Source organism: Oncorhynchus tshawytscha, linkage group LG07 (genome assembly GCF_018296145.1).
Source record: "Oncorhynchus tshawytscha isolate Ot180627B linkage group LG07, Otsh_v2.0, whole genome shotgun sequence".
In the NCBI taxonomy this organism is placed as follows: Eukaryota; Metazoa; Chordata; class Actinopteri; order Salmoniformes; family Salmonidae; genus Oncorhynchus; species Oncorhynchus tshawytscha.
Genome location: NC_056435.1, coordinates 5163253 through 5176101, shown reverse-complemented (window position 1 = coordinate 5176101; position 12849 = coordinate 5163253). Strand labels below are relative to the sequence as shown.

Here is a 12849-nt window from a genome sequence, read left to right as displayed (position 1 = left end):
GGTGATATGGTCCTTGACTAGTCTCTCAAAGCACTTCATGATGACGGATGTGAGTGCTACGGGGCGGTAGTCGTTTAGCTCAGTTACCTTAGCTTTCTTGGGAACAGGAACAATGGTGGCCCTCTTGAAGCATGTGGGAACAGCAGACTGGTATAGGGATTGATTGAATATGTCCGTAAACACACCGGCCAGCTGGTCTGCGCATGCTCTGAGGGCGCGGCTGGGGATGCCGTCTGGGCCTGCAGCCTTGCGAGGGTTAACACGTTTAAATGTCTTACTCACTTCGGCTGCAGTGAAGGAGAGACCGCATGTTTCCGTTGCAGGCCGTGTCAGTGGCACTGTATTGTCCTCAAAGCGGGCAAAAAGTTATTTAGTCTGCCTGGGAGCAAGACATCCTGGTCCGTGACTGGGCTGGGTTTCTTCCTGTAGTCCGTGATTGACTGTAGGCCCTGCCACATACCTCTTGTGTCTGAGCCGTTGAATTGAGATTCTACTTTGTCTCTGTACTGGCGCTTAGCTTGTTTGATAGCCTTGCGGAGGGAATAGCTGCACTGTTTGTATTCAGTCATGTTACCAGACACCTTGCCCTGATTAAAAGCAGTGGTTCGTGCCTTCAGTTTCACACGAATGCTGCCATCAATCCACGGTTTCTGGTTAGGGAATGTTTTAATCGTTGCTATGGGAACGACATCTTCAACGCACGTTCTAATGAACTCGCACACCGTATCAGCGTATTCGTCAATGTTGTTGTCTGACGCAATACGAAACATCTCCCAGTCCACGTGATGGAAGCAGTCTTGGAGTGTGGAGTCAGCTTGGTCGGACCAGCGTTGGACAGACCTCAGCGTGGGAGCTTCTTGTTTTAGTTTCTGTCTGTAGGCAGGGATCAACAAAATGGAGTCGTGGTCAGCTTTTCCGAAAGGGGGCGGGGCAGGGCCTTATATGCGTTGCGGAAGTTAGAGTAACAATGATCCAGGGTCTTTCCACCCCTGGTTGCGCAATCGATATGCTGATAAAATTTAGGGAGTCTTGTTTTCAGATTAGCCTTGTTAAAATCCCCAGCTACAATGAATGCAGCCTCCGGATAAATCGTTTCCAGTTTGCAGAGAGTTAAATAAAGTTCGTTCAGAGCCATCGATGTGTCTGCTTGGGGGGTGATATATACGGCTGTGATTATAATCGAAGAGAATTCTCTTGGTAGATAATGCGGTCTACATTTGATTGTGAGGAATTCTAAATCAGGTGAACAGAAGGATTTGAGTTCCTGTATGTTTCTTTCATCACACCATGTCACGTTGGCCATAAGACATACGCCCCCGCCCGTCTTCTTACCAGAAAGATGTTTGTTTCTGTCGGCGCGATGCGTGGAGAAACCCGCTGGCTGCACCGCTTCGGATTGCGTCTCTCCAGTTAGCCATGTTTCCGTGAAGCAAAGAACGTTACTGTCTCTGATGTCCCTCTGGAATGCTACCCTTGCTCGGATTTCATCAACCTTGTTGTCAAGAGACTGGACATTGGCAAGAAGAATGCTAGGGAGTGGTGCACGATGTGCCCGTCTCCGGAGTCTGACCAGAAGACCGCTTCGTTTCCCTCTTTTTCTGAGTCGTTTTTTTTTTGGTCGCTGCATGTGATCCACTCGGTTACACTGGTTGTAAGGCAGAACACAGGATCCGCATCGCGAAAAACATATTCTTGGTCGTACTGATGGTGAGTTGACGCTGATCTTATATTCAGTAGTTCTTCTCGGCTGTATGTAAAGAAACCTAAGATGACCTGGGGTACTAGTGTAAGAAATAACACGTAAAAAAACAAAAAACTGTATAGTTTCCTAGGAACACGAAGCGAGGCGGCCATCTCTGTCGGCGCCGGAAGTACAAGTTTGTAGAGTCATTGCTACGAATATGGGACCAAATAATACACTTTTGACTTCTTTATTTATAATAATCTTCAGGGGTGTCAATCATTTTGATTCCTACCTTAAAACTTCTTCAGGATTGGTGCATCCCCCATGGGACCGTTGAGATAACGTAGCCTAATGTGATTAGCATGAGGTTGTAAGTAACAAGAACATTTTCCAGGACGTAGACATATCTAATATCGGCAGAAATATTAAATTATTGTTAATCTAACTGCACTGTCCAATTTACAGTAGCTACTACAGTGAAAGAATACCATGCTATTGTTTGAGGAGAGTGGACTGTTTTGAACTTGAAAAATTATTAATAAACAAATTAGGCACATTTGGGCAGTCTTGATACAACATTTTGAACAGAAATGCATTGGTTCATTGGATCAGTCAAAACTATGCACATACACTGCTGGCATCTAGTGACCAAAATCTAAATTGCACCTGGGCTGGATTAATACATTATGACCTTTGTTTTTTTCTTTGCATTATCTTTTACCATATCTAATGTGTTATATTATCCTACATTCCTACATGCACATTTCCACAAACTTCAAAGTGTTTCCTTTCAAATGGCATCAAGAAAATGCATATCCTTGCTTCAGGGCCTGAGCTACAGGCAGTTAGATTTGGGTATGTCATTTTAGGCGAAAATTGAAAAAAAGGGGCGGATCCTTAAGAGGTAAAAAAGAAAATGCCTTTCTTGTTAAACAATATCTCTTTCTCTGATCAATTTTTTTGAGCATATAACACAGCTCAGTATTTTAATTATTTATTTTATACACTATTATTGCTCATCTTTAACAAGGGTATCAATAAATTTGGACCCCACTGTATGTAAACACTGGTTTGGTGCTGGAGATGGTGAATATGAGGTTGAATAGTGGCGGAATTGCCCTTTAACTACAACATGATGTCAGTTCAATGATACATTATTGAATGATACTTCTTGTATGTCACGTAAAGGGCCAAGTTTCCAGTCACAAAATATTGTATTTCATTTATGTGTGTTCTTAAGATAGAATTCTTAATTGAAACAATAACAAAACACACTCCCCGCCCCTGTTTAGCTAAAAGGCTAAGTAATGGTGCTGGAGAAATTTAACCACACTCAAATTTATGATATCAAATGTATAGTTTTAACCATGTTTTGAATCTCTACAGTGTTTGTTTACATTCATGATGTTTTATAAACATTGGAGTAAAGCTATTTGGGGTTCTGATGGGGTACGACAGTTGAACTAAACTCATTAAGCATTTTTAAGATATTCTTCAAGAATCAATGGGAATCAATCAAGTCCAAAAATGGATCTAGCAACTAAGGATTCTAGCTTTAAGGCGTGCATTTGTAACAGATCCTGGAAATGTTTCGATTCCCAGAACACAAGTGGCTTTAATAATAATATTAAAAGCAATAATAATAGATTTATTTTATGTAGTGCTTTTCATTACAAAGATAATTTTAAATACGCTTGTTAAAACAAACAAAACTAATGTAGAGATCTGGCAGGTGTTGGGCGATGTTCTTCCATCTTCAGGTGATAAGGTGCTGTTCAGCCAGGCAGTTCAGAAAGGCTGGACAGTAACTTAAGGGGAGGGAGCCTTGATGGCACAAAGAGGGAGCAGCGTCACTCAGTTACTTAGACAGGCCCGGTACCACAACACACACACACACACACACACACACACACACACACACACACACACACACACACACACCACACACACACACACACACACACACACACACACACACACACACACACACACACACACACACACACACACACTAAGATCTGAGATATATTTGTATATAGTGTGTTGTAAATGCCATGATCATGGCTGATGCATCAGGGCGAGCTATGACAGGCGGCTCTGTTGTGGTCTCAGAGGGGACTCCTGTCCATCTGGTATCCCTGTTCCCCATCTGGGCCCGGGCAGCCAAGGGAGATCCCTGAACCTCAGGTGTCTGCCCTCTACTCAGTCCCCTTCATTTTCTACTTTTCATTTTTGGCATGTAAAAAGTCCTGCTGTTTGTGGCTCTTAAAAGGGAGCCTAGGGTGGATTCACGCATTTCATCATCAAAGATATTAAAAGAATGTCATCATGGTGAATCATCGTTGTCAATATTTCTGGATTTGGGGACGTGTATGAGGTTATCTGGGTCGGTCCTCTCACTGGGTTGATTACCCACCCCATCCCTTCGTCTTTTCCCCTCCACTCTGAGAAACGAGGGATGCGGGTCCGGTTTCGAGGTCTCAGTGAGGAACGTCTGTTCCCTTAGGTCCGTGTGACTTAAGGTAAAGGGAATGTAGGGTACCTCATCTAAAAAAAGCCCCCCTACCCCTCCTGAGCTCCGTCTTTTAGGAAGGGGGGGCATCTAAAATAAAATCAGCTGTCACTGTCCACTAGGCCCCACAGAGCTGAGCTGATCGCACACTGCTGGAGCCGGTCTCCAAACCTCATTAAATCACCTCCCAGGGTTTTGTTTAGTTTTCTCTTTTAACGGCTGGGCGAAAAGACCCTGCTGCTGGCTCTCAGGGGATTTCAAGGCTCTTCAACATTATCTGAGGGATTGTATTGTCGAGGTACACGGTCGTGCTAAAGGTATAGAGAGCACTACAGTAAGTAAGCCAGTCTTTACAACCTTCATAGCCTTTCAGTGTGTTGCAATACTCTGCATGTAAAGGTGGACTGACATTCATTGCCACATGATTGATTTGAGTGAGACACACAAAGACACTTCGAGAGATATGTAGAGAGAGAGAGAGAGAGAGAGAGAGAGAGAGAGAGAGATACTATATGTACTGGATGAATGAGAGGCTGAATGGTGAATTGACTGTGTTGACAGTAGATTGTCTTTTCAGTTTTATACAGCTTTTGCTTGCGTGTACTGTACGACTAGGTTGTTTACCATGTAAAACAGGACTGGAATTACAGCAAGAGTCTCCTAAATGTGTTCCAGAAGTATAGAGTTGTCAGATGATGCGGATTGGACCGGTGACCGAGGGGTCGATTGTTCGAATCCCTGCGTTATCTAGGCGAGGGATCTGTCGATGTGCCCTTAAGCAAGGCACTTCACCCTAGTTGCTCCTGTAAGATGCTCTGGATAAGAGTGTCTGCTAAATGAATAAAATGTAAAATTGCGAAAGGAAGCATGATTCCACGAGGATGTGGGATTGTTAAGTATGCATGAAGTCAGCTTGTTTTTCCCGATCTGATATGACTTAGTTATTTCACCTGGAATGCTCTCCGACTGTGAGCGTACTCAGTAGAGACATCGAGACCATGCTATTGTTTGATCCATTTGACAGCTTAATAATTGTGCGTCGTCTCTGTGCCTGGGGAACAGCCAGTTGAACTGGAGTCACAGAACAGCGAGCTTTGGCTCAGGATCTCAGCTGCTGCTCTGGGTCTGTGGTTCCATGAGGCTAGCTAGCTAGTAGTGTAGCCCACCTCTGATCACATAACCACAGGCAGAGCAGCAGCAGTGACCGTGGGGGGGGCTGGCTCAGCTCAATATAGCCACTGAGCCATGCATACCAGATGCAAGGCCTCCCCCACACATACTGTCTCCCCCATAGACTTTTCCATTTGGAGTTTCCGCAAACGCACTGCAGACTAATCATACAGTAGGTGGCCTTCCATGGAAGGGAAGTTAATATAGGAAAATAAAATCAGTGAAAGCACCTCTGCTTTTAAGACAGCGATGTCAAAACGCAAACAGATGGTAATCTGCTGGAAGATTATGGCATCTTACCCAGTAAGTCATTTGTAAATGTTATAATCATTAAAATCGGTTGATATCGCTAATTAAACAGATGAACATGCCAGTGATGTAGATGAAAAAGCTTTTAGGCTTCTGGAGAAACTGAGCTCTTTTGAGATGTCCTTGTGTTTGACCTCTCTCTCTCTCCCCTTCATTAGAATAAGCCTCCTCAATATTTGTAGCCGTAGGTGGTAATATGTCTCTAGGAGCTGATCCATTGTCAGTATTGTGGAATAATTATAATGTCAAGGAAAGATTTGAATGGAGAAAGCTGATCCAAGAGCAGCACTCCCTTACTGGGAAACATGACTGCAGACAGGGCCGTAGGAAAAGAAGAGGATTTATTTTGCGACTCTCATGGAGCCTGGTTTAGTTACCTCACTTCCCCGCTACGGCGAGCTTTGCATTCATTCACCACCATACCTCCGCTCGCAGGCTGAACATACCAAGGGACTGTTGTCAATGTTTTTATGGCATCAGAACCGCTTGTATGTCTGTCTGTCTTACTGACAGCCCAGGGCCCAGTTTCCTGATAGCCATGTAATTTAGGGCCAGGATTGTTTAAAATATGCATCTTTCCTACAACGTCCGAAGACATAACACACGTTTCCCAAAACACCAGGCAGAGAGGTAAAGTGTGTGTAAGTGAGTGTGTTGTTGGCGCATGTGTCAATACTGATGGGATCAATAGAAAGGGAGTGCTGCTCTCGGATCAGCTTTCTCCATTCAAATCTTTCCTTGACATTATAATTATTCCACAATACTGACAACGGATCAGCTCCTAGAGAGATATTACCACCTACGGCTACAAATATTGAGGTGGCTTAGTCTAATTACCGGAGATCTGCTGTGGATAAAGTGACGCAGGAACGCAAACAATGCCTCTAACAACGCACTTTGCTGTTTTCGAGTGGTCTGAGGCAGGCGTTAGATTACAAACGTTTTCCAGTGCAACGTCAATAATGGTTTTGGGAAACAGCTCGGAGATTTAATGATGCTCCTACGAAGGTTCTAACGAGGAATTTAGCCTTAAGATGCCTTTGGGAAACCGAGACCAGAACCATGACGTGTGGTACACACTTATCCCCAGTGATAAATGAGGGCATTATCCCTCGTTCGCTGTGTTAAACGAGTGTCAGGTTTCAGGTGACCTCAGGTGCAGAGTATCTGACCCGTATTTATAGTCAAGAGCGGGTAAAACCCACATTTATTTTTGGACGTTGCTGTGCGGGTCAGTAATCCTCTAGGTATCTCTCTCGGCAGCGCAGGGTGATTGGTTAACACTAACACGCCCGCCATAGCAGGAGGATCTAAAAATGGTGGTTTAAGGGAACGTGCTTTCATCACATGGTAGCCAATCCAAGTGCTTGGCTCCTGTGAGAAATAAGTTGGCCCTGTTTTAAAAGACTTGAAGTAGGGAGCATGTTTGACTTGTGTCATCCGGTCAGACAACCAGTCAATTCCAGGAATAGGAAATCAAACCGGCAGATAGTAACACATGTATTCATAGGACTTTTCTAAAAGTGGTCTGACAGCCATTAGGGCGACTAGCTCTTCTCCATAGGGGTATATGCGTACGGTATGTACCCAGCAAAGAATAGTCTTATTCGCTAATAGTTGTAGCCGAGTTACCATTGGAACAGTTCCTTAAAATATACCAGTGTTCTATCCATGTGCTTCTGTTTTGGCTACGATCCCCCCCCCTCCGTGTCCTCTTTAATCTCAATGCATTGTAACCCCGGCAGAATCAACATGCTAAAAGCCTTGAGGTCCAGTGTGGGTGTTAGGGAGATCCTCAGTGGAGTCATCTCACTGGCTTAATGATGCTTTATAGTGTAGCGGAGTCAACCATAAATCAATACTTGACTCTAATTGGACGTCTACAGGGATGTACTGTACTAACCACTAATCAGTGTGCGCGTCCATTTGTGTGTGTGTGTGTGTGCGTGTGATGTTAGAGCAGTCCTGTTTGATTGATGAGTTTGACTCGCTTCAGTTTCATGACGACATCCTTTGTGAATCCCCATTGTCTTGCCTATGGCTATGTGTAGAGGGGTCCTGTAAGGGACATGTGACAGGACATGGTTCTGGAACAAGCCGGACGGAGGTGTGAAGCTAACTTGGATGGCAGAAGAGATGAGTGGAGGCTGCTGAGGGGAGGACGGCTCATAATAATGGCTGGAATGGAGTCAATGGGAGGGTATAAACTACATGGAAAGCACGTGTTTGATACCATTCCACTCACTCCATTCCAGCCATTATTATGAGCCATCCTCCCTACAGCAGCCTCCACTGGTGGAGACGGTCACTGTTGTCGCTCTGCCGCTCGCAGTTACATCATGGCCCCGTCCTTACAGATAATAGGATGTAGCTAGCACAGCTGTTTTCCAATACGTCCTGTTAAAATGTCCTCCATGGTTATTTCAACAAGTATCTCTTGAAAGTATCTGTTCTGTTGGTACATGTTTTATTTTATTTGACCATTAGTCTATTGGCACCACGAAATGGTGGACATCAATGAGCTGAAACGCAGAAAGGTTGACTCATAACTGATCCAACTCTTACGTAAACCATGGATTTACTGTAAATCAAGGATGAGAACGAACGCAGACATTTGTGTGACAAACAACGCTTTCAAGTCAGGATTCAGCTCTTTATGTGCATGAACTGCATTCTCATGTCCTGGAGAGTAAACTGTTGCGTTTTGCAGCTGCGGGTGGAACCAGGTCAGGACGTCCTGAGGAAAGGGAAGGGGTGGCGAGTCAGAGGAAAGGAGACGGAGGAGCGCCCACCAGCGAGGAGGCGGAGTCCGTGTCACTAAAGGAACGCATGGCCATGTATCAGGCTGCCGTGTCCAAGAAGGAGGCCAGCAGCTCATCCGCCACGGTAAGGGGATACTTCCACAAGGACGTAAAGAGAGATGGAGGGAAAGACACTCCAAGGATAATAACTAGACAGGCTGATAAGCAGGCAGGACAGGAAGACAGACACTATACCTTCAAACACACACATTGAAATGCGCGCGGTATAATTGGCAGTGCATCCCATTTTAATGGACTTTATTAACAGAACATTTTCACATACCTCCAAATATGACGCATTCTCAAAACGTTTCGACACAGACATCCATGACCACACAAACATGCTGTGTAAAAAAACCACAACAAAAAAGAGCTTTACGTGCCTGGTTCATCAGAGTAAAGAAACACCTCTCTGAAAGCAGCTTAGACTGTGTCCAACCTGTAATTGAAAACGAGGGCATGTATTCAGCCGAGGCCATTAATTCAACTCAGTCTGTGGACTGAAGCCATCGGAGCCGCAACCTTTTAGCCTTTTACTGTACGTGATTCAGCGGTTCACTATTATTCACGATTATATGGCTTGTCTTTCCTGGTCTGTTGCATTCCATTCAGCTTCTCTATACCCAGGTCACTGTTATCTGATTGGAACTGAAAGGAAGTCAGGAAGACGTTTTTATATTCCTAAGCCTTTTTATATTGAGAATCCTCATAATTAGAAATAATTCCTCTTTTGTCATGAACAAACCCAGCGGTGAATATTCCTGGACACGACAAAGATCTTCCAGGAACCTCTGTCCACACAGTAATATGTAACATTCTGAAGACAAGTAGTGGGATATCAACATTCATCACGCATCATTTACTTTTACATTCAGTACTGAATAATGATAGCAATATAGATTTGCTCTGAGGCCATCGGTGTCATTTGCCAGTGCCTCTGCGGTGACCTCCGTTGATCCCAGTGTCACAGCCCATGGGGAGGCTGCTGACAACTGGCGGTGGGAGGCTGGGCTGTAGGGTTACTGCACACTATTAGGGGTAACAGACAGAATCTGGACCAGAATTTTCCATAAATACATTGACAGCCACTGTCTGCATATGCCGCTAAAACATTGCTTGATACTGTTATACTGTGTTGTACTAGTTAGTTTGATTTGACTTGATGTCACAGATGTTTGGGATTTCCAATTGTGTGGGGAGACTGGGGACATCCTTCTCTTGCAAACGTCATGAGGTCCAAGTCATAACTCCCTACTGTATTTAGGGAAAGTAGTCCAGTCCTGTGGAATATGCTGCTCACTTATGCCCCCTTCAGGAAGTCCCGGGAACTATCACTTCTGCATTAACTTCCACTGTATCCCTGAAGATACTTTAATGAGAACTGTTTGCATGGCGAGGACTCGAATGAATGATGCCTATGTCTTCTCTTCATAGGTTATGGAGGAGTCGGAAGCCTGTTCTCTGCCAGGGGGTCTGGCCAGCGTGAAGAAACAGTTTGAGAGCCAGGAGTACGCATCATCCTCCCAGGCCCAGACCAGCGTTACCCAGGCCCATGTAGAAAAGAGATCAGTGCAGGTACTGCAACTAAACAGGCAAAGCATAAGCCATACATAGAAATTTATTCTTATTTATTTATATTGCACTACCATAGTAAAGCATACTGAACCATACTGAGTCATACAAATCCCGAGTAAAACAATGCAGAAAGCCCATATACAGGTCACAGCCACACGGGAATAGAGGTGTGTGATGACTCAGCATGCTGTAGTGATCTCACTGGATCTCATAGAAGTCGATTCAATTTTGCCCAGTCTCTCTCATCCTGCCGAGCTTTAAAAACAGGCTGGATTCAGAGAGTGGGCCCGGACTTGTGTAAATACTTAATGATGCATGGAGCTGTGGTCAGATGTGGAGCAGTGGGTTTTGTTGAGTTGTTGTTACTGTGCGTCAAGAGCCTTTTTATGTGTCTCTGCAGCTCAGATAATGGTAAAACATGCTGTTTTGTTTTTGCTGTATGGCAAGTTGTACAGCAACAACATAAGTTATACCAGACCTAGGTGGTCTCAGGGAGGCAGTACTATTCTGGCATGTATGCTTCTATGCTCTAAATGCCAGGGAAAGAAAGTCCAATTTCAGGTATTCAATTTCGAAAACCTATTTGAGGTGTATTTGGTGTATTTTCAAATTACTGCAATTGATAGGAAATCATGTATTATTTGTAGCAGATTATTTACCACTCCTGCTGCTAAATATGGTCTGCTGTCAGGGGGAACACAATACTGCTGTGTGTTTGTGACTGCTAACTACAATGTGTGTGTGTTAAAGTGTTTGTGTGAGAGTGTGTTGTTGGCGACCTGTCAGCGACAGGAACAGACGCTAGTCGAGCGGGTATGTGACAAAATACTGTGTGCCGCCGTAACCCTGTAAAGTAGAACCGGTGTAAACCACACCCACCGGCATCTGGAGACATTTGTGTTTGTGAATCATAAATATGTAGGCCGAGTGTGTGAACAGTCTGTGTGGTCTTTCTTGACAGGTGTCCAGCTCACAGGAGGTGACAGTGAGGAGCAGTGTCAGGGAGGTCAGTCCCACCACTCAGCAAGTGGCCTACTTCCATGGCCAGGAGGTGATATACACTTAAACCTTATTACAAATCGTTACTTACCTGGTATTATTATTGACATTTCACATTCTTAAAATAAAGTGGTGATCCTAATTAGGATTAAAAGTCAGGAATTGTGTAAAAACTGAGTTTAAATGTATTTGGCTATGGTGTATGTAAACTTCCGACTTCAACTGTTAAACTGACATTTAATATTAGTAGAAATTCCCTGTCTTAGGTCAGTTAGGATCACCACTTTAAGAATGTGAAATGTCAGACTAATAGAAGAGAGAATTATTTATTTCAGCTTTTATTTCTTTCATCACATTCCCAGTGGGTCAGAAGTTTACATACACTCAATTAGTATTTGGTAGCATTGCCTTTAAATTGTTTAACTTGGGTCAAACATTTCGGGTAGCCTTCCACAAGCTTCCCACAATAAGTTGGGTGAATTTTGGCCCATTCCTCCTGACAGAGCTGGTGTAACTGAGTCAGGTTTGTAGGCATCCTCGCTCGCACACGCTTTTCCAGTTCTGCCCACAAATGTTCTATAGGATTGAGGTCAGGGCTTTGTGATGGCCACTCCAATACTTTGACTTTGTTGTCCTTAAGCTATTTTGCCACAACGTTGTAAGTATGCTTGGGGTCATTGTCCATTTGGAAGACCCATATTTGACCAAGCTTTAACTTCCTGACTGATGTCTTGAGATGTTGCTTCAATATATCCACATAATTTTCCTCCCTCGTGATGCCATCTATTTTGTGAAGTGCACCAGTCCCTCCTGCAGCAAAGCACCCCCACAACATGATGCTGCCACCCTCGTGCTTTACGTTTGGGATGGTGTTCTACGGCTTGCAAGCCTCCCCCTTTTACCTCCAAACATAAAGATGGCCATTATAGCCAAACTTTTCTATTTTTTATCAGACCAGAGGACATTCCTCCAACAAGTACGATTTTTGTCCCCATATGCAGTTTCAAACCGTAGTCTGGCCTTTTTATGGCGGTTTTGGAGCAGTTTCTTTTTCCTTGCTGAGCGGCCTTTCAGGTTATGTCGATATAGGACTTGCTTTACTGTGGATATAGATATTTTTGTACCTGTTTCCTCCAGCATCTTCACAAGGTCCTTTGCTGTTGTTCTGTGATTGATTTGCACTTTTCGCACTGAAGTACGTTCATCTCTAGGACACAGAACGCGTCTCCTTCCTGAGCGGTATGACGGCTGCGTGGTCCCATGGTGTTTATACTCGCGTACTATTGTTTGTACAGATGAACGTGGTACCTTCAGGCGTTTGGAAATTGCTCCCAAGGATGAACCAGACTTGTGGAGGTCCATCATGAAGCCTGCTAGGCCGTTTCCCATCATTTCCGCCCACATCTACTCAATAAGTCTAATTGTCTAAACTCAACATGTTAGCTGCCCCTGCAACTACCATCTATAATTAAGTGTATGTGAATAATTTTAACACTTTTTGTTTCACATATCACTTTATTTGTTTACCAAAGTTTTCCTACATAGAGTAAAGTAATAAAAAAACAGATGCAGGACTAAATGAACCTTACGTGGTAAGAAAAATGCTGTTTTCATTACGAATGAACATTCCACTTACACACCCTTTCTGTTGTCTGTGTGGAAAGGAAATCAATTTGAAGAATTGCCTATTGTGCTCACCGCTTGCCTCCATCTCACTACAGGTGACTCATGATCAAAGAGTTCAACAAAGCAACGTGGCCTCCAGTTATGAAAACCATTATGATGAAACAGGTAGAGTA

The 12849-nt window shown here is 44.0% G+C and overlaps 1 protein-coding gene across 1 annotated transcript in view; it reads left to right on the top strand.

Moving 5' to 3' along the window:
- LOC112255141 (xin actin-binding repeat-containing protein 2) overlaps nt 1-12849 on the top strand; it is a 52153-nt gene that overhangs the window by 25629 nt on the left and 13675 nt on the right. Inside the window, exons 3-6 of the mRNA XM_042323959.1 lie at nt 8386-8561; nt 9911-10051; nt 11013-11102; nt 12772-12841. Of these exons, the coding sequence (XP_042179893.1) occupies nt 8386-8561; nt 9911-10051; nt 11013-11102; nt 12772-12841 (477 nt within the window). The remainder of the gene's footprint in view (nt 1-8385; nt 8562-9910; nt 10052-11012; nt 11103-12771; nt 12842-12849) is intronic.